General features: G+C 51.6%; 1 protein-coding gene across 4 annotated transcripts in view; it reads left to right on the top strand.

Annotated features, from left to right (window-relative positions):
* Window positions 1-27457, top strand: part of ASTN2 (astrotactin 2) — a 733588-nt gene that overhangs the window by 422164 nt on the left and 283967 nt on the right. For all 4 annotated transcript variants that reach the window (XM_075905850.2, XM_075905849.2, XM_075905851.2 and 1 more), the window contains 2 exons: window positions 13726-13892; window positions 18481-18669. In XM_075905850.2, coding sequence (XP_075761965.1) covers window positions 13726-13892; window positions 18481-18669 — 356 coding nt within the window. The remainder of the gene's footprint in view (window positions 1-13725; window positions 13893-18480; window positions 18670-27457) is intronic.

Genomic DNA, 27457 nt, shown 5'->3' with positions numbered 1-27457 from the left:
GGACTGCAATCCCTCACACAATCTGACTCCAGCTCATTGGACTCAGCAGAAATTATGGTGCATCTTTGTGCACGGTTCAAACACCTGCTCTCAGGGTGACTTAGCACAGAATGCTGCGTCCCTAGGCAGCTTCTTACAGCCGGCCAATCTCTCTGATGTCTGTGGGAAGCACACACAGTCCAGTGGATTTACCGCGGTCACTCTGCCATCTAGCTGGGCCATTTTCTGGTCAGCAGAAGGAAATCTGAGCAGGATGTCAGATTGATTTCATTTCTGTCCTTCCCAGAACTCACTGTTTTGCATATGTTAATTAAGACTCACAACATGATTGAAACCGGTAGGTATTTTTCTCTTCCGTTTGAAGATGGGGAAACTGACACATGGGAGTTGGCAGGCCCAAGATCACCCAGGATAAGTCTGATTCTTACAGGTGCTGAGCACCCACAGTTGCCACTGAATTTGACTTTTTCAAGCCCCTGTTGACAGCTTCAACATATGCCTACATTAGCTACTCTAACACTAGTCTTCCAGTAGTAGGGGCCCAATCCTACAGCTTCCACTCACAAGCCATTCAGGGAAATGGGAGGGGGCAGGATCAGACCCCTGGTCCAATGGATCTTGAGTATTCACACTCTTGGGATCATGCCCTAAGTCAGTGACAGAGCCAGCCACAGTACCTAGGAGCCCAGGTTTGTAGTCATCTGCACTAACAGGTCCATAAACCAGAGCAGGGGTGGGGAACCTAAGGCCTGGGGGCTGAATGTGGCCCTTGCCTTGCCTGGATATGGCCCCTGAGGCTTAGGACCCCCCCCCCGAACCAGCACTGGTGAGCCCATGTTGGTGCTCCAGTCCCCCCCACCAAACCCCTATGGTTGGAGCACACAGTATCTACTAGCTTGCCCCTCTGTAGTCTCTGGCATGCAAGAGGAATGTGGGGAGTGTCTTTCTCCTTCTCAGTCGGGGCCCACGTCAGACACTGGTTTTTTTTTCTTCCCTGTTTTTTTTTCTTCCCTGTTTTTTCTTCCCTGCTCCCAACTGATTTTTTGTGGGTCACTGGCCTTCGAGCCAAAATGGTTTCCCACCCCTGAACTAGAGCATGCACCAGTGTCCCCCGTAAGCTGGGTGCTTGTGTGGCTGCTCAGGAGAGATTCAGGTGCTGCCACCCAGCTGATTAGCAGAGCGCCCACAGCTAGGTTTTGTTTCTACTGGTGGTGCACATTCACACATGCTTCAGTGCACTATTTATTCTGCACATGCATGGAAAAGAATAGAGAGAACATTTGCATGCACATTTCAAAATGCATGTGAGTGTGTGTATATATATATGAGAGAGAGAGAGAGAAATGCCAGGTAGGAGGGAATATGTCATTCTTTTTAATTTCCAAATCCATTGCTGATTTCCCTGTTCGTTGTCCCTTGGGAGTATCCTGGGAAAGGCAAGATATTGCAATGTGTGATTAGAAGCTTGAGAGACAGATGGATTTGATCATCTGAAGCTAAAATCATGATTGATCATCTTGAAAAAGGAAGGGGGGAGTAAGGAAAACAGCGGCTGTTATTTCAGAAAACACTTGCAACATTTTCCCCTCTGGGGAGAGGTGCTACACTTCAGGAAGGCCCTGGGTATTATTGTAGAAGCTGTGGACGAGACTGTGACAGCCTGTGGAACTGGAAGCAAGCTCTGCAGACATGATTACTTAGGAGAGAGGGAGAGAGAGGGTGATCTTTGCTGAGAGAGGGGGCAAGCAGGGGCCTGGCAAAGAGAGAACAAAGTTGTTTGCACCCCTTCCAGACGAGTTAATTTTCTTTGGTGTTGTGATCTTCCTTTCCTAGCAACAGGAGCGCTGGAGACAGATGAGAGCTGAGTAGCTGGGGAATGAGGGAATAAAGGCTGGAGTTGAGTCACATGAAGCTAATGAACGGGGGAGTTTTGGGGAGGAAGGGTCCTGCAGGCTCATGCAGGTATGGCTGAGGAGAGGGGATCCAGGGAGAAGCTGTGGGATGAGCTCACTCATGAGTAGTGTCAGGACACGTGGGCCCTTTCCTAGTGGGGGATTCTGCCCAAGCATCTTAGCTAACACATGCCCTGCACCCCACTGATGTGGGTGAGAGGAAGGCTGGTGTAGTGTTGCTAGCCTAGTACTTGGAAGACCTGGGTTCAAGTCCTGGCTATACTTCGGGCAAGTCACTAAGCCTCTTGGTTCCTCCTGTGCCCAGTGGGAATGGTAGCACTGGCCTGCCTCCCAAGCAGATTGGGAGGGATCTGTGCATTACAGGCAGTTGGGGGCTCAGATGCTGTGCTAACGAGAGCCATGACAGGCAGGTGTGCTCTCCACCTTGCTGCTGAGTGATGGCAGGAGCATGTCCTTAGAGACAGGCTAGGTATTGAGCTTTGCTTTGCCTGCTCACAAGCTTGGGACAGGACTGTGGTAGCTGAGCCAGAGCCTGGGGCAGGTGAGGCTCTGGGGCCAGTGCTGTGCAGGTCAAACTAAATAACCATGAAGGTTGTTTCTGTTCTTAGTGTCTGTGAGGACATTGACAGGATGGCTGGGAGTGATCTGCTCACCAGAGGAGGAAGCTGGGAGAGCTTGTCACCTCAGGAAGGGCAGGCTCTGGGTGGGTCTCTAGGGATGCACCTAGACTGGCAAGATTTTGCGCAAAAACTTGCCAGCTGTCTACACTGGCCGCTTGAAGAAAAAAGCACTTTTTGCGCAAAAGCATCCGTGCCAATCTAGACGCGCTTTTGCGGAAATACTTTTAACGGAAAAACTTTTCCGTTAAAAGTATTTCCACAAAATCATGCCAGTCTAGACGCAGCCTAGGGTTTTGCCCAGGGCAGGGGCAGGAATCATCATGGTGATGGACGTATTTCTCCCATGGCACAAGCCCAGGTGACGGATCAAACCTTTGCTGCTGGCTTAGGAAGCTGAGCTTGTTTGGTTGCCACTTGGCTGGGGAGCTAGAAATTGAGTATTTCCGGGCAGATGGAAGGTACATTTCAGTGCTAGAGGGTTATTAGATAGAAGGCAAGGCCTGATTAATTCTGGTGATTCTTAGCTTGGACACTGTCCCTTTGCTCTCACAGATACATGAGTTATAGGCCTGCAGTTTAAAAGGGACCTTAATCTGGCCTCTAATGTTGTGGCTGCAATCGATTGCAGCCACAAATGATGGCATCTGGATCTCCTGCCACCTGATCTGCAGGCGCCATCAGCCAGAGAGATGCCTAAAGGCCGTGATTTGCAGCCACGGAGAACCGTGCCCATGTCTCAGTGCAGATGCAAACTGAGAGGCCGTTCGGCATTTGTCCCTAAATCGCCCTGAAATCCTGGAGCAAGTGCCCCTGAGAACGCCGTTGGCGGTGTGAAAATCAATAGCGGAGAAGCGTGTTGCGAGGAGCACGTCGGAGCCTGGCTTCCACAAGCACAGGGGAAGGACTTTGGAAAGCGAAAATTCAGCCTCTTCACAGCCATTTCCAGCCAAGTGTCTGAGGCTGGATTGCTCCTGCATAGGCAGCGCTGTACACAGAAGCTGCTGATGCTGTACCCCGGCATGGTGCCCTCACAAGAGGCGCATGTTCTGTGATGACTTTGGCCTTGGCTATGATTAGGAAGGTTTTTCTAAAGTTCTGGGCACCCCACTGCGATGCCTTCGAGGGCCCTGATTTTTCAGGCAGTGCTAAGCAAAGCTGGGTGAAAGTTTAGCCATGTGATTGGCTTTACCACCAGCGGGAGCCTGCAGCTGGCCCTGCTAGTCCCACCATGTTACCCAGCCCTGCACTCTGGCCCAGTGTCAGCTCCTGCTGGACCATGGCTGTTGCCAGACCAGAGTCCCAGTTTAGAGAGATTCAACCTGCACTTTTGGTTAGGAAACAACAATTCAGGGAGGGGGAGGGATAGCTCAGTGGTTTGAGCAGTAGCTTCCTAAACCCAGGGTTGTGATGTCAATCCTTGAGGGGCCCATTCAGAGATCTGGGGGCAAATCTGTCAGGGATGGTACTTGGTCCTCCCAAGATGGTAGGGGACTAGGCTCAATGACCTCTCAAGATGCCTTTCAGCTCTATGGGATAGGTAGATCTCCATATAGATATATATATAAAAATATGGAAAGAATCAGAAGTTGTGTTTTGAGTCTAAAACTAGCCACTCTATCACACACACACACAAATGTGGAATACAACTACATTTTGGTTGCTTTGAAACATTGTGTCTTCCAAATTGATATTCCAAAAAAATCATGTCACTTCAAATCTAATTGGATGTTTATAGTTAACATTGGCTTGGCCAAAAAGCTTGTTCCCCTCCCCAGTTCCCACCCGTCCCACACCTCTTTCCTCTCCAGGTCCCTGCTGCACGGCCCTTTTGAGGGGCTGTGCTGCAGAAAGCGTTGTGATTCAAATCTGCAAGGCCTGACAGTCCATGACCCAATACTGGGGCATGCCCTGTACTTGCAACCACTGATCTAGCCCACTCTTGATAGATGTTTGTCTACGTAGATTTAAATCCTATTGATGTCAACTATCTAGACTAGGCGTGACTCACGCGCTTCTAGTCAGACACCTGCTTAGGTGACTCAATGGATCCAAGAGCCGGTTGCATTGCTATCCCGTGCACTGCAAGCTAGGTACATGGCTTGTGAGTCTTAAGAGCAATGTCCAATCCCCCCAAAACTGTTTTGAAGAGTGAGGAGCCCAGCTCAGCTCCACACTGATGTTTGCTTCCCCCACTGCCTGCCCACCCCGGATGCCGCCAGTGAGGATTCGGTGGGGGAAGCTGGACCTTCATCTCTAAACATCTCCAACCAAAAGGCAGCTCGTAGTTACAAAATGCAGCAGAATAAATAAAAAGGGGCAATTTACTCTCTGCAGAACCACTTGGTTAAGTATTTTCATTCAAAACGTCACAATAAAAAAGGGAAAGTGAGCTGCAAAACCTTGTCAGGCGTCTTAGCTGGAGTTAGTTTCCTCTCATCACTGGGATTCATGTCACTAATGAGGCATTTCTGATGTTTCCAGTGACCCTGCCACCCGTCTCCTTTCTAATGAGCGTTGCTAGTGCGGAAGGAAAGCATGCTGTGCCTTTGCTTTTTGAAATAAATAGGGACCGGTCAGTATGCTCATTTCCTTGGGGCTCTCAAGTCGTCATTTCTTTAATCTTGGCTTCAAAGAGACCCATCTCTTCTGCTTCGGGTTTCTTTATGAAGGTGAATTTAGACAGTCTCTGTCGTCCCAGACCTGGCTGGCCAGTGGATTGAGCTGGGAAGGACCAAGAGGAAGGAGTTGGCAACTCGTACAGTGTCCAGTCACCTGAGCATTAGAACCCTGCAAATCCCATGGGTATCCGCATCCACACGGATGTTGTTGCTGGTATCCTCAGCTCATTTTTGCAGATACAGATGTGGATACAAATTGTGCGTCCACACAGGGCTCTATTTACCATTACGTGGATGAATGGATCTTGGTTTTGGACATTGTTCTAGCCTTCAATTCATCAGTGGTTGGGTGTGAGTCTGCAAAAGGTGCTTATTGTTGGCATCACTCTAGCTACCGGGAATGTCAGCAAGGTTGGATAGCGTGGCGTAGGGGTTAGAACGGAAGTAGGGGAGGCAGGACTCATCAATTCTATCCCTGGTTTTGCCATCGTCTTGCTCTGTGACCTTGGGCAAAGTCATGTAAAGACAGCAATTTGACGCTGAACTGTAACAAAGTAAAAATAGCACCTTCTTATTCAGCATCTCTGTTCCCTGTGCACACGCAGAGTCCTTTGTGCTGACTGGCGTGACAAAAATAGAGGAGCTTCTCCTGCTGCTCTACCCACGGTGCTAGCGCATCTGAGAGCGAGTGAGCGGCAGTCTATTTCACTGTGTGTCACCTGAGCAAGCCTCTTGATGGCAGTGGGGTTGCATGGGTCTAATTTAGCCTGCAGAATCTGTATTACTGGTTATGTTGCCCCAGAAAGCAGGGATCTAACCTGATTCTTGGATCCCAAGTGGAGTTTTTAAGGTTGGAGATTGGGGGCAGGAGGGAACAAAACACTTTTGTTTGTTCCATAAACTGAGCAGATCTGAGAGACAACTACCATGACAACTGCTCTTTTGGTCTTAGTTTGCAGCCCATTTTCAGAGCAGAACTGCACTTTTTAAACCCTTTATGCTTCAGTTTCCTGCTGCATAGAAGGAGTTGAATAGCTGGACTACCTCCCGAGTTGAGGCTTCATTATATAACTGTTGTTAAATTGGTCTTAGAGCATTGTTCATCTAAGGGTTTGGATGTTTCAAATATGCCTCTGATTGCTAGTGATTTCAGGTTATGGTCCCATCTCTGCCACTGGCCTGCTCTGAGGTGTTGGGCAAGTCACTTCATCGCTCCATGCCTCAGTTTCCCTATATGTAAAATGGGGCTGAAGATACTGACCTTCCTTGTAAGGTAACTTGAGGTCATTGGAAGAAGAGCATTATAGGAGCTAAGACGGCATTATCCCTTACGAGAATGATTTTGTTGGACTGCTAGTGGATTGTAGAAGCTGGTAGTTTATATGGAGAAAATAGTCAGATTAACTACTGATTTGTTGCAGGTTTTTAATTGAGTTGGCTTGCTGGCAGAATACAGAATGCCGTCCCCTGCCTACCTCCACTCTTCATGGAGTGGTTACACCAGGCGGATTGGGGAGAGTTGTGTCACCAATGATTGCCCAGACAGAATTATTGGCTGAGTTGGCTATTGATTTTTTAATCATTTTCAGATGTCGTTCCCCCTCATCCTGTGTCACTGCAGAGGCAGATCGCAAATTGAACTGCAGCTGAATTGATGCGGGATTGATTAAAACTCACTGTAATTATTGGGTCTCTGCTGCCCGAGCCAGACAGATGAATGTTAGCAATAATGGATATGGTTCTTTATCAAAGCTAAGGAAATGCGCATTAGGTACAGTGCTCATAAGCCCACCTGAGTGCCGAGACCAGCCCTCCAGAGCAGCTTTTCCTGTGCACACAGGTATCTAGGTACAACCTGTGGGTGCCTGATATACAGTCCATGCTGCATTTCCCATGGAATGGCTGGGTAAGGCCAGTTTGGGGAGCAAAGGTAAATGTGATCATCTGCTGGGTTTTACTGGTGACACGCAAGCAACAAAATTCTCTCCCTGTATCAAGGAAGAGGCAAGTACATTGACAAGAGCACAATCCTGGGAGGTGCTGAGTGTCCAGTTGAGTGCAGAGAAACAGCTGCTTGCTTCCCTGGAAATCGAGGGTGCTTGGTGCTTTTCAGGATCCCGCTGACATAATGACTTAGTGCACTTGAGGGCATCAACTTTAAGACCACAAGGACCCACCTGCGCACCCAGGAGAACTTGTGTATTTCAGGTCACGAAACATCATGCAGCCACCCTGTGCCAGGCCCAAACGCTAGAGCGAGCCCAGAGCAGGACAGACCTCGGGGGACTAAACTGTCACATGCCACGGGCATAGAACAGGAGGTAAATAGACAAAGCTAGTTGCAAACAAAGACAGCAGCCAAGATTCATGAGCATGCAGCTCTCCAGCTCCTGTTCCACTGCACCTCTGCCCCCTCCCTGCCTAGGATGTACCGGCAGATTCCCTGTGTCAATGGCCTGCCCGGCCCTTCTGAGCCCACCGGTTGGAGATCAAGAGATCGAACTTCTGGGGCGCTGCTGCGTGGAGAGCGTGCAGGGTGGCAGTTCCAACAGCTGGGCCGGAGTAGGGGTCTCCACGACGCATGCCGAAAGCCTGGCGCATTCTCTCCCTGCCAGCCTGGCGTAGCACACTCAAGAGGCCGGCTCCTCAGCTGCTATAAACTGGTGTATCTCCCTTGAAGTCAATGGATTTACACTGCTGCAGTTCTGGCCCTACTGGTCCTTGAGCAATATTGCACCTAGAGACTAGTGGGCCCTTGATCCTCTTGTGGCTCTTTGACCGTCTCTAGTGCCGGGGTCTCCAACCGTTTTAACCACAAGGTCACTTTTTCAGTTTAAGTGCAATGTAAGATCTACTGCCAACCCAAATACCTTTGCCCGGCTTCCTTCCCCCCTTCTCTGGGGCCTCACCCTGCCCACTCTGTTGCCCTTCCTCCCCGAATCTTATTCACTTTCACCAGGCTGGGGTAGGGGTGCAGGCTCTACTCTTGGGCACATGGCACATGCCCTATCCTCTAGGCCAGTGTTTCTCAACCTTTTTTTATAAAATACCCCTTTTTCAAAAAAATGTATAAGTACCCCCAGTACCTACGGTTTTCTCACGCATTTGTTTTTACTGTTGCAACACATTTGTGTAAATAACTTAATTGTAGCTGGGTGGGTGATGAAATATTTTTTTGTAAAAAGTACAAAAATAAAACAAATGTTTAAAACTTAAAACAAAAATTCAGTTTTCTCCAAATGTCAGCTGTGTTGATGTATCCCCGGCCTTCTCTTGAGTACCACCCTGGGGTCTACCCCCTGCCTTTGAGGGGGACTCTTATCCTGCCTCCTAATGCAGGAGCCCAGCCCATCCCTGGGGCAGCTTGTGTTGGCTGTCCAGCTGCTCACAGGACTATGAACTCACCACCCTGTGCTCTCCAGGTGAACGTGCTAGCCCCTCCTAGGCCACTCTAAAGCTGAGCCCACCTCACCCCTCTACCTTTGGTGGGTTCTGTGTTGGCTGCTCCCAGGGTGGCAGCTCCAACCTGCAACCCTGTTCTCCTTGGGCAAGTGCTGTAGCTCCTGGTCACTCAAGAACCCACCCCACCTCTCTGCCTTTGGGGGGGTGCTTTGTCTGGTTGCTCCCAGGGTGGGTTGGGGAGCTTGGACTGCGAGGGGAGGGGAAGAAAGGGGGCTTTAACCTGTCACCATGTGTTTCCCCAGGCTAATGCCCTATTGCCAAAGCCACTCCAGAATCCATCCCACCGCCTTACCTTCAGCAGGTCCCTTATCCTGCCTTCCTAATACAGGTGCCAGGTCCATCCCTTGGGCAGCCTGTGTTGGCAGCCCAGCCATTGCCTGAGTGAGTGGAGGGGGGCAGGATCAAGCCCATCACCCTGTGCTCCAGAGGCTAATGCCCATCCCCAAGTTCACTGGAGACCCCCTCCACCTGCCTACCTTCAACCCCCCTGCACTCCCTGGGAGTGACGAGACACAGGATAAGAGACCTTCTGAAGGTAGGGGGGTGGGGTGGACTTGGCTTGGCTCTGGAGTGGACTAAGGGAACGGACAATTGTTTAGGGAGCACAGTGTGGTGGGTTCAAGTTCTGCCCACTCTGGGAGCAGTTGGACAGCTCACCCAGGGACAGAGCAGCAGATCCAAGACAGCCCCCACCCAAAAGCATCTGGCATTTACAGCAATGGCTCCATGTGCTGTCCCTCATCCACAGGCACTGGCCCCAGTTCTCCGTTATTGATCAATTCGCCCGTCATAAGACAGGATTTCCAGGTCTCTCCTCCACGTCCGTCTTCTCTCCTGAGCCTCCGGTCTCTCGCTCCATGTCTCTTTCTCTCCTCCTCCTACTGCCTTCCCCCCTCTCTCTCTCAGTTCTCCTCTGCCTCTCTCTCTTTCTTTTCTCCTCCCCCTCCTGCCTCTCACTCAGGGGACTGTGGAGCCCAAACAGCTGTTTGAGCTCCATGCTCCCCGTGCTGCATGGGGAGAGCAGAGCCCAAATGGTCACTTGCACCACTTGCTCCTGTGTGGTGGCCCGGCTGAGCAGCACAGAAGTCAGCTGAGCACCACGGCGGGAGGCCCGCCCCCGTTCATGACGTTCATGGCCAGGGTGTGGGGCCTGGAGCCGCTGTCACACTGCATGTCACCGCCCCGCCCCCCTTCGCCTCTCACCATGGCGCTCAGCTGACTTCTGCGCTGCTCAGGGGTGCTGCATGGGGACCACAGCGCCCAAACGGCTGCTTGCGCCACTTGCTCCCCCGCGGCGGCCTGGTGCCGAAGTCAGCCGAACACTACGGTGGGAGGCAAAGGACTTGACTCGGGCAACAGCGCTGCCCAGAGGCAACAGCCAGCATTTCAGCATTACAGAGTCAAAGACATTGGGCTACTATATATGTATGATGGGAGCTGCAGGAGGGTGTCTGCTGGCAAGGACAGCATGTGGAGAGCCCCTTCTTAGGAGGCTGCAGGGACATGCCAGCCAGCTCCAGGAGCATAACCAACCACAGGGATAATTACTCCAGACATGACAGGTTAGGCATTTTAGTACTCAAAGAATTAAATTTAGGTATAAGAGAGAAATGCAAGTTATGAAATGCACAGACAAGTCAAAAACTTCAAACTAACCCACTTTGCCAGCAGTAAAAGTAGTAACAATCCCCCATGTAGTGTTGGGTCAGGAGATGAGAGGGAAGGACAGTGTGTGTGTGTGAGAATGACAGACCCACACACAGTGTATGAGAGTGACAGAGATTTGCATTGCAAAGCTCCCTCCATCCCCGTCTCTCTGTGTGCAGATGAGGTACAGGAGTGGGGGGAGGAGGGACACCCTGACATCAGCACCTGCCCCCCTTCTCCCTCCCACACCCTGCACAGCGAGCAGGAGGCTTCCAAGGGGCAGCTCCAAGGCAAGAGGACAGAACAGCATGACAGTGGGTGGAGGGGCAACGGAAGTGCCAGCGCTTGAGAGCTTCCCAGCCAAACCAGTCAGGATCCCCTGTCAGAGGCACCAAGATGTATCGATAGATCCCAATCGACTGGTTGGTGACCACTGCTCTAGTGGATTTATTGTGCCACCTGTCTGGTGAATGGCCTGTTGCTCATTGCAAATCTAATCTGCTGCCTTTGCTTGTTGCCCCTCCCACCTTGATAGTCTTTGGAGGTTGTGTTATGGCTCCCGCCTGCCAGTATTTGTGTAGTGTTCAGGAGATCTTCTTACCCTGGGGAACTTTCTCCGGCAGTACAACAGCTGGCTTGTGAGCTAGCTCCCTGGAGATGGGGTGGAGCTTGGGGGGAAGGGGAGGCTTTCTTTTGCAAATTTCAAGCTGGAGCAATTTGTGTTCTGTAATTAATGCACATTAGAATGCATAATTACACACACAAACAAATCATGCATCTTGATGATTAAAGATCAAGTATTCCAAGGCATGAACCTCCCCCGGAATGTGACTGAGAACCATGGGGAACGCCTCGGTGTGAGTCTCCCTCAGTTCCACCCCCCTGACCTACCACGGCCCCAGGGAGAGCGCCAGAAAGGGTGCCCCCCTCCACAACACTGTTCCTAAAGCCATTCCCTGACGCCCCAGTAGGTGGAGCCAGAGGCAGCAGCTGAAAATCAGGCTGTCTACACTGCCTGGTCTCAGCAGCTGCAGCTCCTGTACTCGAGACACAACCCACAGTGACCATCGCTGCGGAAACGCCACAGTCGGGTCAATGGAAGCGTTCACTATGTTCACTCCGGGGACAAACGCTGGAGTATTTCCAGCTCCCCTGGCCGTCAGTGGAAGGATCCTCATTCACTTCAACGGGAGCCCTGTTGAGAAGGGTCGCTTTGGGGTCAGAGGTGTCTCTAAGGCGCTGTCTGTGCTCACCAGTGGCTCTCCTGCCCAGCACGGGGAGGGTAGCCCAGAGAGACGGCGAAGAGCAAGTCAGTGTAGGGCTTGGAGCCAGAGCGGCAAGGAGAACTTCGGCCACTAGCACAATCTGTTAACTCAGCCTTCTTCTTTCCGCCTGTTTGCGCAGCACCTGGTTCTCCTCCGTTGCTCCACACAGGCTGGAAACGGGCGTGTGTCTGTACGGACACGGCTATTCTGAACCTTCTTTGTCCAGAGTGTCTAGCAGTAAAATGTAACATGCCTGTGCTGGGAGAGGAGTATGAACTGGAAAAGTTGCTGGTGTCTCGTGCGGAGCTGAAACGTCCATTTCCAGAATTGGCAGCACCAGCCCTTTCCCCACCACTGTCCCTCCCTAGTGGAGAGAGGAGGGGTCAGGCTCCCTGCCATCATTTCCTTGCCCTCACGGCCCACCTGCCTCTCCTGCTGGCCCTTGCATCTTCGCACTGCCCCCACTGCACTGCACTCAGGGGCCCAGTCTCTCATGGCCCATCCCAGGTAGCTCAGCAGCGCAGTGAAGGGAGAAGCAGCTGGAGAGATGGAGTGGCCATTGGGCGCTTGCTGCCCGCTGCATCTGCATTTGCCCTGCATGGAGGCTGCACCGCCTGCGGCCAGGGCAGCGTTGCCCCAGAGGAGATCAGTTTTATGTGAAGGAGCTGGTGCAGCAAGAGGAGGGGCTGGGGCTGGTAGCAGGAGCTTTCCATTACCCAGGGGAGAAGCTACAGGACTATCGTGGGCATTTGTGGCTCTGCACCAGAAGCGGCTAGAGTTCAGCTCTCGTGGTACAGCCAATGGCCTGATGCCCACACATCAATCAGACTGGGCAGCTTGTGTCCACAGAGGCACCTAGCTGGGTAGGCAGCTCGGGAGCAGGTATCGCCCAGACTTTTAGGAATATGTACGGCATTTTGCTCACACCGAAAATTGATTTTCTTTTTTAAGCACAAAATATAGCAGTTTTATAACCTTTCTTCTGCTTGACAGAGGCCATTTATAACCTGCCTTCATGGGGACACGTGCAGCCTCCGAGCTAACTCATCTTCCAGAAGGCAGTAATGCATTTTTAATTGTAAGCTCTTCCTGGCGAGATTTATTTTTTTCGAGGTCTGGTCATTTTGTCATGCAGTGGGTTGTTCTTTGTGGTTTTAGTTTTTGTTTGTTTTGGGTTTTGATGAAAGGAAATAAATAAATAGCAAAGGTGGACTTGGAAAGCACTTTAATCAGGGCGGCAGGTGATGGATGGCATTAGCTGCCTGCTGGCTTTAATCTTTTGGGACAGGGAAAGCCAGCTGGGGAATTGCAATTAAAACCCGGAGCCAGATCCCTAGCTTGTGCAAAGAGGCTGCAGTGGGGTGCTTCTGATTTAGCACCGATTGAGGATCTGTCCTGCTGTTGTTGGTCTTCAGTGCCAGCCAGGAAGGCTACCCAGTGGTGAGAACCTGCCTAGTCCAGCGATACACTGGGCTGCTTTTGGGGGATGAGTTTAAACAAGAGGGGGGGAGCTCCCGAGCCATTGGTACAATGCACATACAAGCTTAAACAAGTCACATACCTCAGGCCAAAAGCCCCACTGACTTCAGTGGGGCCAGGATCCAAATCACTGGAGCCCATTTATAATTGGAGTTCCCCCCATCCAGTGCCACCCATTCCCTACCAGGAAAGGACTCTGGGAGAGAGGCAGGGACGGTCTTGTGTGTACCACGAAGCTGTTTGCAGGGTCACTTTTCACCAGAAGGCCTCAACGTCCTTTGTCTAGGGGGTCGGTATCAGCCCCCGTGACTGAGGCTCGGTCTGAAGCAGCTGGTCAGTGGCAGAGCCCGGAGTAGAAGCCAGCTCTCCTGCATCCCGCTCCAATGCCAGGCCCCGTCCACACGGCTCCCCAGGTGAACTTGCACCTGCGACGACTTGAGTTTAGGATTTCGTGTGTCCTGTCCTGCCTTAATGCTGGTGACAGACCCGAGTTCACCACTAGTGTAAGGCCACCGGCCTCGCCGGAGTGAGCCCACTTCCACTACCAATGGCTGTGGCTTCCCAGGGCAGGGAGCTAACTCACAGCCGAGAGCCGAGCACCAGGTCCCTGGCCCCACCGTTTGTTCACACCATCCCCTCCTGCCAGGGGAATGCTGCCCCCGAGCCCAGAGCCCCGCAGAGTAAAGCCCCCATCACCTTCACGTCTCCCCTCTCTCTGCAGTGCCCGCAGGAGCTGCGGCCCATGAAGGACGGCACAGGCTGCTACGACTATTCCAAGGGGATCGACTGTTCGGACGGCTTCAATGGGGGCTGCGAGCAGCTGTGCCTCCAGCAGACCCTTCCTCTGCCGTACGATCCCTCCTCCAGCACCATCTTCATGTTCTGTGGGTGAGTCTCCTGGCGCCGTGGCCTCAAAGGGGCTCTGCCAGCAATTTCCTCATGAGCACCAACAGAGGGCTTGAAGGGCTAGTTCCCCCTCCACCGTCTTCCCTTCCTCTGATTCCTGTCAGCCTTGTGGGCCTCTGAACACACACATCTCTATCTGCCCTGTGCAGGGAGCAGACACCTCTGGCAGCCCAGAACAGTGTGCGCATTGCCCTGCATGTGCAAGCATAAGCACGTCTTAGGTGTCCCTCTCTGCTGGAGCTTGACGCTCCAGTGCACGTCTGTGCATACAAGTAACAGTGTGTGCTACCTGCACCCACGGGGGGAAGATTATTCACAGAGGAGCAAGAGGTTGCGCTTGCATGCACAGGGAATTTTTGATGTTGGAAGAACATGCCTGCTTATCTGCAGCCCAAACACGTGCCTACGTATGGGAATGATGACACTCTCTTTCGCCATTCCTGTAAACATTGTTCTACGAGGAATAAGGGATGTGTCGAAGGCACACTTTTTTCCCAAATTTGGCACCGTGTAGACGTGCCATATTTCGGAAAAGCCTCTTTCGAAAGTAAATCAGAAGACACGCAATTTGTGTAGTGCAAATTGCGTTTCTTTTTCTGGTTTAACATTGCAGTGTAGACCTAGCCTAGGTGTGTGGATTACATACTTCCCCTACCTGAGGAAGCATGTCCCAAGCTTCAGAGACCCAGTTGAACTCCCATTTATAACTGTCAGTAGGTGGATTTGACCCTGGGAGCTTCGTGTAGGAGACTCTACCCTTTGAACTAAAAGCCAGCTGACTATCAGCCCAGACTGTAGGGGTTTCTTGTTCTTATCTGTTGCTGTAAGTGGTCAAACTACAACTGCATGGGACAGTGAACCACATGAAGTGTGTGGGTTACATGTACAGAGGGACAGCTTTCTCTCCCACACGAGTGTGTCTGTGTGTGAGAGAGACTGCGACTGTGCAAGTCAGTCCCTGTCTTGTTATATAAATCCCAGACTAGTTTGTGTCAGGTTGTTGTAGATTTTTTTTTCCTGTGCATCTTTTTAAATAGATTTTCATCCCCTATCTCAGCCAGGATCCTAGAATCTTATGTGCTTTAGTATCTTCTCTAAGGAAAATCTTCCCGACTACAGAATGTTCCAAAGGGAACTCTGCAATTATCTGCCTTTCTGCGGCACGGCTGCAAAAATAGCCACCCATCACACAAGCCATCCCATGTACTGGCCTGGTGTACAGGCTGAACTGATCGTGTCCTTAGGAAGGAAGGAAGAAAGGCAGGATCAACATCACACAACAAATGAACTAAAATGATTGACTCCACCTTTGTTAATGCATAGCTGCATTTATAGATACTTGTGATCACATACATTAGCCTAGTCCAGTCCTCCTAGCTACAGGGGAAGAGGTGGGGAGAGGGAGGCCAGGGGAGGGAGCAAATAGCCAGGTAGTGAATGAAACACCTGGACCCAGTCGTCCCCAGGAGGGTAGTAAAAAGTGCAGAGCTTTGGCGACAGTGCAGAGGCAGGGAGTCTGCAGCATCAGTGCCCAGCCTGGCTCAAGGCAAAGGCCAAATGACTCAGCAACAGGTGATTCCTAGGCAGATGCGACATCAGCAGATGCAGAGGGGGATGCAGCATCTAATGGAGAGAGGGGAAGTTGCTGAGGGCACTAAGGAACAGCAAGGCCATTCCCTTACCTAGAAAACGCAGTAGGGAGCATTGATGGCTCCTGGCCTGTTGGACCTTTGCAGACGTTGCTGCTTTGCTGCGGGGAGAGAAGCGCTGTGCATGGTACAGGCCGAGTGGCTGCACCTATGCGTGTTTATAACAGCCACTGTTCCAGCTGGGGTTTATTTGCACAGGAGGAGGGAGCCTGTATGTGCGGAGGGGGCATGTTTCCACCTTCTCCCAACCCCTGTGTTTCTGGAGGCCGGTCCAAAACTGCAGACCAGGGGCTGGGGAATCACTCTCCCCCAGTGCTGCTCAGCTGAAGAATGCTGCTTTCAAGCCACAAGCTGCATTAGACACAAATCCTTCACGCATCACTGCCCTGAAGTCATGTCAGCTGGAGAGGGCCTGGCTGGGCAGGCTGAGGGTGTATGCACACAGCCTGGTCTATCACTCCTTTCCTCTCACCCTGTTCAGACAGCACAAATCCCTTCTCCTCCGTCGACTGTCATCCACAGCAGGAGCCTGACTAATCACAATCAAACAGGAACGTTCCAATATCCCCTGTGCATGAGGGTTCTAAAGCTGAGGTCTGCACCACCTCCAGCAGGCAGAAAGGGGAGCATTGATGCCATGGAATGCCCCCCTCCCCCAAGCTTCCTGGCCACGTTCTGCCTCTTACCTGGGGGCTGCTACTACTTGGAAAAACAATTTAACCTTCAAAGAAATGTGAGTCATAGTTTGTGCAGTGAAGAAGCAAATTCCTAAAAGTAACTCCGAGGAACTTCTGTCAGCTCCTGCCACATCCAGGTGCTCAGATGGCAGACAGCTTGCTGAACCCCAGCCATTCACAGCTCCCAGGGGACCCAGCTTTCTCAGCTAGTTCCTTTCCTTTTGTTTTTTTACCCCTTTCTTTATTGCTTTGCTGCTTGGAACAATTACTTTATAAAGAGAAAACACCCGGCCTTGGTGGCTGCTATGGAAGGGGTTTGGGAAGTGCATTAGGAGGAGCCTTGCCAGCCGATCTAGGGAAGGGATTTTCCCCCTTCATTTGGCACTGGTGAGGCCACATCTGGAGTACTGCATACAATTCTTGTCCCCTCATTGCAGAAAGGGTGTGGACACATTGGAGAGGGTCCAGTGGAGGGCAATCAAAATGATTAGGGGTCTGGAGCACATGACCTATGAGGAGAGGCTGAGGGATTTGGGCTTGTTTACTCTGCAGAAGAGAAGAGTGAGGGGGGATTTGAGAGCAGCCTTCAGCTACCTGAAGGAGGGTTCCAAAGAGGATGGGGAGAGGCTGTTCTCAGTGGTGACAGGTGGCAGAACAAGGAGCAATGGTCTGAAGTTGCAGTGGGGGAGGTCTAGGTTGCATATTAGGAAAAAGTACTTTACTAGAAGGGTGGTGAAGCACTGGGATGGGTTACCTAGAGAGATGGTGGAATCTCCATCCCTAAAGGGTTTTAAGTCCCGGCCTGACAAAGCCCTGGCTGGGATGGTTTAGTTGGGGTTTGGCCTACTTTGGCCAGGGGGTTGGACTCAGTGACTCCTGAGGTCTCTTCCAGCCCTAGGAGTCTATGATTCTATGAATTGGGCAGGTTTGCCAGGCAGTGGATAAGAGGTGAGGCTCTGCATTCCAACAGAATCTGGTACGGATGCAGGGGAGGCAAGCAAGACTAGTTCCGCTGGGCTGATCAAATACCACGGTGATGAGTCCAAGGTAAAGTATTATTGGCATTATAACTACACCTCCAGGGCCCCACTGTGACTGGTGGGCCCTAGCTTGTAATATAAAAACAGGCCAAAAAAGAGTGGAAGAGAAGCAGCACTATCATCCCCATTTTATAGATGGGAAATTGAATCTTAGCGAGATTGAGTGACTTACTCAAGGTGACATGGAGTCTGTGGCAGAGCTGGGCATTAAATGCAGATCTCTGGAGAACTGTTTTTTATTGCTGGCTGCCACACAAAAATCCCAGTGCAACCTGGGATGATGACACTTGCCTCCTTTGCAAAGTGTTTTGCGAACTGCAGAGTGCAAAGTGTTGTAGGAGAGCTGGGATTTAACAGTGAGAGAGAGGAACAAAAAGCCCTCGATTCACATCTCCAGGGATGGAACAACTGACTCAAAACAGGGGCAGTGTCTCTGACTTACGTGTGTGTTCGGCTGGGAGGCTGTTGCTGTATGTGCTTGCACCAGTATGGGGAAGGAGTGTGTGAAATAAAGCAGATAAATAGACATGAAGTGGTGCCCAATTCTGCCCTTAGGCACAGGGCGTAATTCCCACTGGTTTGTGAGCATCCTCTCTGGTAGGTGGGGATTTGCTACCTTGGCTGTGCAAGCTGAAATCCTTTTCCCTGCGACCGGCCCAAGGCAGCTGGTTCATCTTGGGACCCTGGTATGGGCATTCTACTTGAAAACCTTCTTGTGCTTCCATGGGGGGGGGGGGACAAGGGGGGAGGAGGAGGCAGAATATGCCCTGCTGGCTCCAGTGGCAGCCAATGTGGGTGTCAGCCCTGCTGCAGCTGTCCGTGGTGCTGAAGAAAGCTGCTGGTGATGCTGCAGAATAAGGGTTAGTAGCTTCCAGGTTTCAGCTGTAAGACTCCAGGAGCTCTCCCCAACTTAGGTTTTCAGAGCCAAGCTTGGGGCTAAGATTTTGCTGCCTGTCTAGGCCTGGTGCACCCACCTGTCGCAAGTTTTAAGACTCCCTTGAATAGTTCACTGTACCTGATTCCCCACACACGTGCAATTGCTTACCGTCGGCAGGCTTGGTGTACTTTGATTGTGTTTATCACACCAAGACTACTATCCTGAGAGACATCTTTCTGCAGAAGGGTTTGCATCACTACAAGCCCTGGGGGTTGGGTAGTGTGTGTGTGTGTGTGTCTTTCTGACCGATTCTGTGGTGTTCTCTAGATGTGTCGAGGAATACAGACTCGCTCCAGATGGCAAATCCTGTCTCATGTTGTCTGACATCTGTGAGGGTCCCAAGTGCTTGAAGCCAGATGCCAAATTCAACGACACCCTCTTTGGGGAGATGCTGCACGGGTACAACAACAGGACCCAGCATGTCAACCAAGGCCAGGTGTTCCAGATGACCTTCAGGTACTGCCCCATCCCCTACCTGCATCAGGTAACATGGTAGAGTGTAAAGATGCACCCTTATGATTCAGAACGATGAAAAGGGGGTATCAGAGTTGAGGGTGGTAGGAAGCTTAGTTTTCAAGGGCTCTGTCTTGCAGCAATGATACACGCGAGCTCGGTACAGCTCACAGAAAACAGAGATGGGACAGAGCTGAGAGGTGTTCCTGTCTGAGGTGTGTCACGTAGCGGGGCCGGAACTTCAGCTGCCGTAAGCTACTTTAGCTTCATTCACTTCAAAGGTTCGATGCCGATGCACATCAACCGAGGAGCTGCTCCATATCCCATCCAGCCACTCCTGGGTCTGATGCAGGGTTGTTCCCTACAAAACATTTTCCAGTGGCCTCATTCTTTCAAATCTCCAAGGCCTCACAGCTCCCTCGGATTTCAGTCAGAGTTGCATGGTCTCTGCATCTCCTACGATCCAGCCATGTGGCTGTCTCCTCTTAAGCATAAAATCTCCCATGTGATGCTGAATTCTGGCCTTTTGCTATGACAATGGGGACTGTAGAACCAGTCCGACTAATGGAGCTGTCTGATCCTTTCTGCTCTCAGAAAACATTGGCCAGCCAAACTCCCAGGCATTCTCAGCAGTGTGCAGTTTGGTGTCTGCAGACCAGCAGGCTTTGTCGGGCATGAGAACTAGCACATTCTGCTCTCTTCTTCCACTGGCTAGTAGTCAGGTCTAAATCCAAATCATAAGGCCATGTCTGCAGCTCTGTGAGCTGATCTCTCAACCAAAGAAGCTGCACAATGCTTTTCTGGGTGCGTCTAGCCCCCTGCAGACAGCAAAGGGAACCCCCTCCTCACCCTCCTTCATGCAGTTTTGCCTATGTAATATTTTCCATTCATGGCTGGAATTTCCCACCATGCTCTCCTAAGCACCCATTTAGTCCCTTGGCGTTGTTGCATGATGAGGGACACCTCTGGGGGAAATTCCCCCTTCTCAGTTGGGTCTTCATCAGCAAGTGCCTTCCACCTCAGTGCAGATCGCTGCCGTGTTCACGGTACAGGGCTCCAAGGCGTGTGGTGTGTTTGCTTGCACCTACTCAGACATGCCAGGATTCGTGTGATGCAGCTGGAGGGCTCCCAGTCAAGTGAGAGCTGCCCTCTTCCCCATCCCCATATTACACCTGCCTCCCAAACCACGCAGGTGTCAGAGTCCAAAAACAACTGACCGGTGGAGGGTCTGAAATACCTCCATTTGGTTCTTGTGGCTCTGGCTACCCGGACAAAGGAAGGATGTCAGTGAGAGAAGAGACCTAAACACCCTTCCCACGGCTCATGTGAACCCTTCCCGGAGCTCTGATTGCTCCCCTTTGTAACACTGGCAGCTCTGCATTAAGACAATGACTGCAGTCCAGTCTCATGCATCAGGGCATGCGGGGGTCAGGAAGGATTCACAATTGACCAGTAGTAGTGTAGGTGGTAGGAAGGTTGCCTTCTTTTGAAGCATCAGGCTTGGTCACAGCTTGATGCAGGACCACAGATGGTGTGCAGGAAATCTTCCTTAGGCTATGTCTGAGCTGCAGTTGTGGTTCCCAGGTCAAGGGGACACATTTTCTCTGTAATTGAGCTCCCATGTTAAAAACTAGAAGGGAGCCGTGGCAACCCGGAAGGGCCACACACCCTGTGTATCGAGTGTCTGTGATGAGTGCACACTTGGGACAGCCAGCCTCTCCTGTTGCCACGGCTCCCTTCTGGTTTTAGCATGCTGGCTTCATGACACCGAGCACAAATTATGTCTCCTCAAGCCAAACCAGGCATTTCTCTGCCATTGCAGATGCCTGGGGGCGCCTGGGTATCTCCTGTTCTCTGGCTGTGGCACAGACCCTTTCAGTTCCCTGAAGAGGGAAAGGCTTTAGTCTAACCCAAGCAATTGGTTATAGGCAGGTGGTCAGACTAGATGATCTAACAGTCCCTTTGAATTGGGGGCTTCCAGCCCCACTGCCATCACAGAGGGAATGTCTATTCTGGGGAATTATTTCAAAATAACTCCCCTTATTTCGAAAGAACAAGGCGAGTGTCCACACTGCCAAGCCTGTTACTTCGAAATAATAACTCCTGCTTGTGACGAGGAATAAGCTTATTTTGAAATGGTTCTTTCAGGAGTTACTATTTTGAAATAACCTGGTAGTGGAGACATAGCCCAACATACTGCAGTAGGTCTGGGGCCTAAGGCAGGGGGGACTAGATGATGTCCAAATAAGGACAAAAATTATCCATGGCCTTGCAGTCAGCTAAGGAGCAGATGCTTAGCTGATGAACATCAAGGTGGCGTCATTGAAACCAGCCGAGCTAGGCCACTTCATCTGGCAGAGGATCCGGCCCTGAGCGCAGCCTCTGGATAGGACAGGAACCGAACGGCTCTGGGATAAAGTGCAGGGCGGGGGAGGCGGCAGCTGTGGCTGCGGAATAGAGGAGGATGCCACTGAGTGTGGAAAAGAAAGGTACTACCAGGCAAACATGAATGCCTGGGCCAAGGCAGGAGGGGGTCCTGTTATGCTCCCTCCTGCCCACCTCTATGCTATTAGCTCATATACCTGCCTCGGTATGTGCCGTGTTTTCAGTGCCCAGGATACCAATGTCTTGTTCTTTAGAGATTGTTCCCTGTGGCGGAGGCTGGCGCTGGCTTTGTTGCCTATTTAAAAGGAGACTGTTTGTTCTGAGAATATTAGCTAAAAATGAGACATTCTCCCCGCCCGCGCGCACAGAAATGGGTTCTGCACCTCCCCTGGAGCCACTTGGTCTGCTGTCTGTGGAGGGTGATGGAGCAGAAACACCATTACATCATCCCCTAACAAGGGACGGGAAGGAGGTTAATGGAGAAGAAATTATTAACTAAAAGATGTAATTTGCCTCTGATTTTCATATATATTCAAGAACCTCTCTGAGCATTAAGATGCCAGCTGTTCAAGAAGCCCTTAATTTGGTGCATTTGAAACATAGCAGGAAACTCCCTAATACCAGGGATTAAAAGCCTGTTTCGGCAAAGTAGGAGCAAGAACCTGCTATCAGAACAAAGGGCTGAGTATTTTCAAGGGATTTATAATGGCTGGGATCCCTTAGTTATGCAGATGTAACAATCCTTTAAATGCTGCCCATTCCCATGTTGTCCTTTCTTCAGTGTCCTTAGTAAAAGGTAGAGACTCATCCACCTAGTGGGGCAGCACAGTGTCGGGGGGAGGCCTTGTGCTGTTAGAAGCTTTGTCCTCTATGTCCTAGCCTGGATTTCCAGGGTCTGAGCCAGGCAGTGGGACATGCCACTCTTCAGGGCTAGAGCCCCCCATGCCACCCAGTGTTCGGCAGTAGGCCCTGCTCTTTGGTTGCTGGTTATGCCTTTCCACCCAATCCACAGCATGAGATGGGGGCTGTGCTGGAAGATAGGCAGGGTCTTCATGTGGCACCGTTAACCTGAAGGAAGTAGCTCAGGTAAAGGATTTGGTTGGGTTACACACGAGGCTGGAGCAGGTGAATCAGATTGTTCTTGAGATCTTAGCCCTGCGCCTTTAGCATTGCTGTTACAAGCTCTCTTGTCTGCACTTCCGCTGCCTTGTTCGCCTGCCTCTGAGGACACAGCAGCGAGATGGGAACGCTAATGTGCAGAGCTGTCCTTATGAATTCTGGTGTCCTATGCAGCCCAGGGTGGCTGGTGGGGGAACAGGCAGAAGGGGGATATTGGGGCTATGATTCATTAATTCTCCCTGTGTGCTGTTACATAGCCCTGTGGGCGTGCACAGAGCTTAACAGATGAGTTACAAATTGAGATTCCTACCCCAAAGAGCTTATGAGTGGATCTGGTGGAGGCTTAGGGGTTGAAAACTTGATGTCTGCTTTTTGTCAACAATCACATCTTCGGTGTAGGGGGAAAACCCTATTTTGCATGAAAGAATCCTGGTTTCTGGCAAAAACTGGGCACTGTCAATTGAAAAACGCAAATCCAAAAACCTAACTAGCTTTTTTCATACAGGAGAAAAAAAATCCAGAGTTCTACAGCTCCCGGGTGGGAAGGGCACAGAGTCCTGTCCACGGCTGAGCTGTTGGAGGTTGCTCAACCTACCCCATGGCTCTTGCTTCTCTCCTGATCCCTGCTGGGCTCTGATTTCCAGCTTCCTGCCTTCCTTCAAAATAACAAACCCTGATTGCAGGGAAGCATGTTGAGCCTGCCTCAGCTTTCTGTGAGCCTGGCTGTGACCCTTTGAAAGAGGTGAGGCTGTGCCCTGAAATGACTCTTTTACATTGTCTGTTCTCTCCTCCTTTCTTTCCCTTTGGCTGAAAGCAAGGACGGCAGATGAAGGCTCTTTAATCACACTCCAGCAATCTGCTTTGCTCCCCTCTTTGACATTCTCCCAAGGAATTGGGAGCAGCACATTCAAGCCCACACATTTCCTCCCCAGAATGTTACATTTGTGGAATATTCATAGTTCAAAAGAAAAGTATCTAACTATTCCACACACGCCTCTCAGTTTGGGTGGGAGGCTTAGCAGCAAATCCAGCTGACTAAAGGCTAGATTAATGGCATTCCCCCCTTTGTATCACAATGGGCCACAACCAAACGCTAGCGTAGTTCCCAAATTGCAAGAGGATTATCTTTCCAATGGCTTGTTTGCCAGCCCCGCTTGTGTTTTTCACTATCACAGAGATTTTTGTTTCAGAGGTGTTTGCAATTTCAGATTGCTGCTTTTATGCAATTTGTATGGAGAAATCCCAAACGACAGCCCATGGAGGGAGCTTTGCGTGCTGTATTGTTGATAGGTGGAGAATGGGATGTCAGCCCAACATGTAACAGTCACATAGGAAAAACACTTCCTGGGGAATGAATGCATTGGAAGGACCCTGCCCAAGTTGTTGGGCCTTAAATGTGACCGTTCCCTTTCCCTCTGTCTTCTGCGGTCTCTCTCTCTTTCCTCCTCCTGCAGCTTCAGGTTGGGGTGTGCAGATCCCAGGCCTAGCTTGCTTGCTCTGTGTCAGGTGGTAGTAAACTCAGGCTTTGTGGATTCTTTGGGTGATGGGGTTGAGAGGGGCACCCAGTGCGATACACTTTTGGGGGGAAGGGGCCAGGAAACATTTCTGTGGCCATTGGAATACTGTGAGTGCAAAAAGAAGCAATTCCGGTTGTTGCGATGAGTCCTTGCTAAGATGAAGTTGTGATCAGAATACAGGCAGGGCAGTGCACAGAGTGAATACGTGTGAATTAGCACACGGCCCTATTTATGACATAATGACACCAGTGCATATTGGGGGGTGGTGTCAGCACATGCCAAAGTGTCCGTGCGCATGCGTGTGTGTGTCCGCACACACAGCAATGCAGTGCCCTGCCACTGCACTCCTCACGCAATATGTGGTGATCTGACTTTCTCTGTACCCTGGATGGATTCCAGCAGAGTGGGGAAGCACTGGGACGGGTTCCTTAGGGAGGTGGCGGAATCTCCATCCCTAGAGGTTTTTAAGTCCCGAAAGCCCTGGCTGGGATGATTGAGTTGGGATTGGTCCTGCTTTGGGCAGGGGGTTGGCCTTGATGGCCTCCTGAGGTCTCTTCCTACCCTGTGATTCTGTGAATTCCTGTACCCAGCATCTCTCCGGGTACGTCTAAACTACATGCCTCTGTCGGCAGAGGCATGTAGATTTGTTTTTTTGGCAAAGGCAAATGAAGCCGCGATTTAAATGATAAACGAGGAATAACGGGGCTGCCGACAAAGGGCTTTGATGTCGGCAGGGGAGCGTCCAGACTAGCGCGCTGAGCGGACAAACAGCTGATCAACTGTTTGTCGGCTCAGCGTGGCAGCCATTTAAATGTAAATGAAGCCGCGATCATTTAAATCACTTCATTTGCCTTTGCCTCTGTGTCTAATCTACATGCCTCTGCCGACAGAGGCACGTAGTCTAGACACAGCCTCATTTATTGTGGTGATACAGTCTCACCCTCTGCTTCCCAGCGGCCTGCCAGTAACCCCTTGTTCCCCATGCTCGCAGATGCCAGGCTGCCTTTGAGCCCCCGGGGGTCAGTCACATCCACCCCCTGCCCAGGCTGGAATAGCCCCGTTAGAATCTCCCTTTGCCCTGGTGCCCTTGCTGGTCACTCCACACGTGGGTTGCTCAGCCCATCATGCTCGCTCCAGCATCTGCTGGTGGTTCCAAGCCCAAACACCGAAGGCCTGGGGCAGCCCTGCCACGAGCACAAAGCACAATCTAGTGGCTAAGGCCTGGTCTGCATTAGAATATGAGGCTGGTTTAACTACGTCCATCAGCGGTACGAAAAGTCCACCCTCTTGAGCAGCATTGCTGTTAGGCCAACACAAATCCCAATGCAGACGGCACTAGGTTGATGGAAGAATTCGTCCCCCATCAGCCTAGCTGCTGCCTCTGGGGGAGGTGGATTAGCTGTGGCGACGAGAGTAACGTCTGCTCTGAACCCTGGCAGCAGTGCAGCTGTAGCATGTTAACGGTAGACAAGCCCTTAGGCACTGCATGGGGACTTGGAGCCCTGTTTGCTCCCTGCTGCACAGCGGGACCCCGAGTGAGTGTGAGATGGTCGGTTAGTCTCCCCTCAGTTCCCCGGCTGTCACGTGGGGATGGTAGCTCCCTGCATCATGCGCTGTTGACAATGAAATCCGCTAGCGATTGGGAGGTGCTTGGGCACCGCAGTGAGCAGGAAAAGAAACAGGGCTGGGCCACTGATAGTGGGGGCTGGGGGCAAAAATTGTAGAGAGCTTGGCTCAGGGAGAACCGGGAACGGCTCTGCCTCAGCTCACCTGGGGCACCAGGCTGCAGTCCCCAAGGAGCGAGGGCTCTGCTTAACACAAAAGCCAGCCCCCCCCTGTGCGGACGTGGTCTCACCAGGGCAGCATTTCTGCTGGTGGCGGCAACCTTGCGGGGGGGCACGTGTGAGGGGATGCTGATCAAAGAGCGTGGTGAGAGAGAGGGGCGTTCATCTTCAGCAAAGAAACGCTGCTGCCATCGCCCAAGCGGAGGGCCAGGCGAAGGGTTTGTTTCAACAAAGTTGCATTAATATTGTCAGGCAGCGCGCCGGGTCACTGAACTGATGTGGGGAATTGTCATAATATTGATGGGGAGTTTGGCAAGTTAATTTTAAATCTGTCACTCCTTCTCCCCTCGCTGCCTCTTGTTCCGTAATAAAACTCTGCCGTGATTGCTGGGCTCTACTGACAGCTCTGCTGGAGACTGCCTGAAATGACGGCCTCCTCACTCCCCCATCATCGCCTCCCTCCCTCCTCTTCCTCCTCCCCCGTGTAATACACACGCATGAACCAAGCACACCACACATTTGAGGTTTAGGCCCCAAATGACAGAGAACTGAGACCGCGCTCCCCTGTCCTGAAGCCTGGTCTTGTGACTGCCATGGGGCGTGTCCAGAGGTCCAGCTGCCATTCCCAGGGTTGCCCAAAGCCACAGAAACTACGTACTTTCTCTGGGATCTGTTTGGATGGCCAGGACGTGGAAACACCTTGACGATTTCTGTCATGTCGGAGGTTTTATTAATAAACAGGCTGAGGCTCTCTGCAAAAGGAAGGAGTCGGCAGGTTCTGAATAGGTCTGGCTGAGCTGGAGAGCTGCAGAAAGCCCCCTGAAAGTCTTCTCCCAGTTTGCTCTGGCTCTGGCTTACGGCCAAGGGGGCTTCTTTGCCTCGCTGAGAGTCACTGCGAAGTTCTGCTGAGGGACTCTTAGGAAATCCTCCCTGCGCCTCCCAGCCTCAGTCAGCAGCTGCAGCCCAACAAGGTTTCCTGCCCAACCTCCAGGCTCCCCTCCAGTCTGGCTGCAGAGCTCATTTCTGCCCCGGGACAGGCAGAGCTGCATTGCATCAGGCCTTCCAGGGGTGCACAAGGAGCTCACTGGTGAATGTATGTTACAGGCCCCTCTGTGCCAATCCCCAGAAGTGCTCCCAGAGACAGTCACTGCTCCCAACAGCGCACGGCCTAGCTAGACAGGCAGTGGCACTGGACACTGGTGGGAGGTGACACAGCTGGTTAGTAACAGAATCGGGGTGGAACCCAGATCGCCAAGCCCTGCCCAGGTCCCTTTCCATTGGAGCATGTTGTGTGAGGCTCTTCTGACATGGGTAAGAGGCTGTGTTGTCTTTAGCATGTGGTTGTGATCTGGGGCAGAGGCTTGAGGTGCAGAGTTCAGGAGGGAGTCCCGGTGCAGGAGAGGAGGGGAGGATATAGGAGGGGTGCAGGGTCTGGGAAGGAGTTGTGACCTGGGGGAAAGGGGTACAGAGAGTTTGGATGGTGGCCTGGGGCAGGTAGTTGGGGAAGAGAGAGCGGGGGTGCCAGAGACAGGCTCTGGCTGGGATGCTCCTAGTCAGCAGTCCTGCAGGAACCTGAAGGCTGCAGTCGCAAGCTACTCCACATGGCTCTGCTTCAGCAGGGTGATGGGGGAGGAGGCTTCATTGGCCGTACCACCCCGTTCCTGTGTGCTATGAGTGACGCCTAGGCCGGGTTCCCATGGCAGCTCCTCAACGAGCACTTCCTCAGCCCCAGCAGCATAATAAACGTAATGCCCCTAACGCTCTTAAATGAATATCATTGATCCTTTCCCTGTCTTCTCTTTGAAACACCTGAGTGCGGTGCTTATAATTGGGCTGTTTATTATTCCAGTATCGGAAAGGTCTGCACCTCTCCGCACCCCAGATGGCTTGTTTACCTATTACCCTTCAGGTTTGGATAATGGATAGAGCTCCTTTCCGGTGGCTGGCTTCCATTTCATTCCCTTTATTATTTGTGGCTGTGATTCT

Source organism: Pelodiscus sinensis, chromosome 23, assembly GCF_052426305.1.
Source record: "Pelodiscus sinensis isolate ZL-2025 chromosome 23, ASM5242630v1, whole genome shotgun sequence".
Classification (NCBI taxonomy): domain Eukaryota; kingdom Metazoa; phylum Chordata; order Testudines; family Trionychidae; genus Pelodiscus; species Pelodiscus sinensis.
This window is presented reverse-complemented; position numbering and strand designations above follow the sequence as displayed.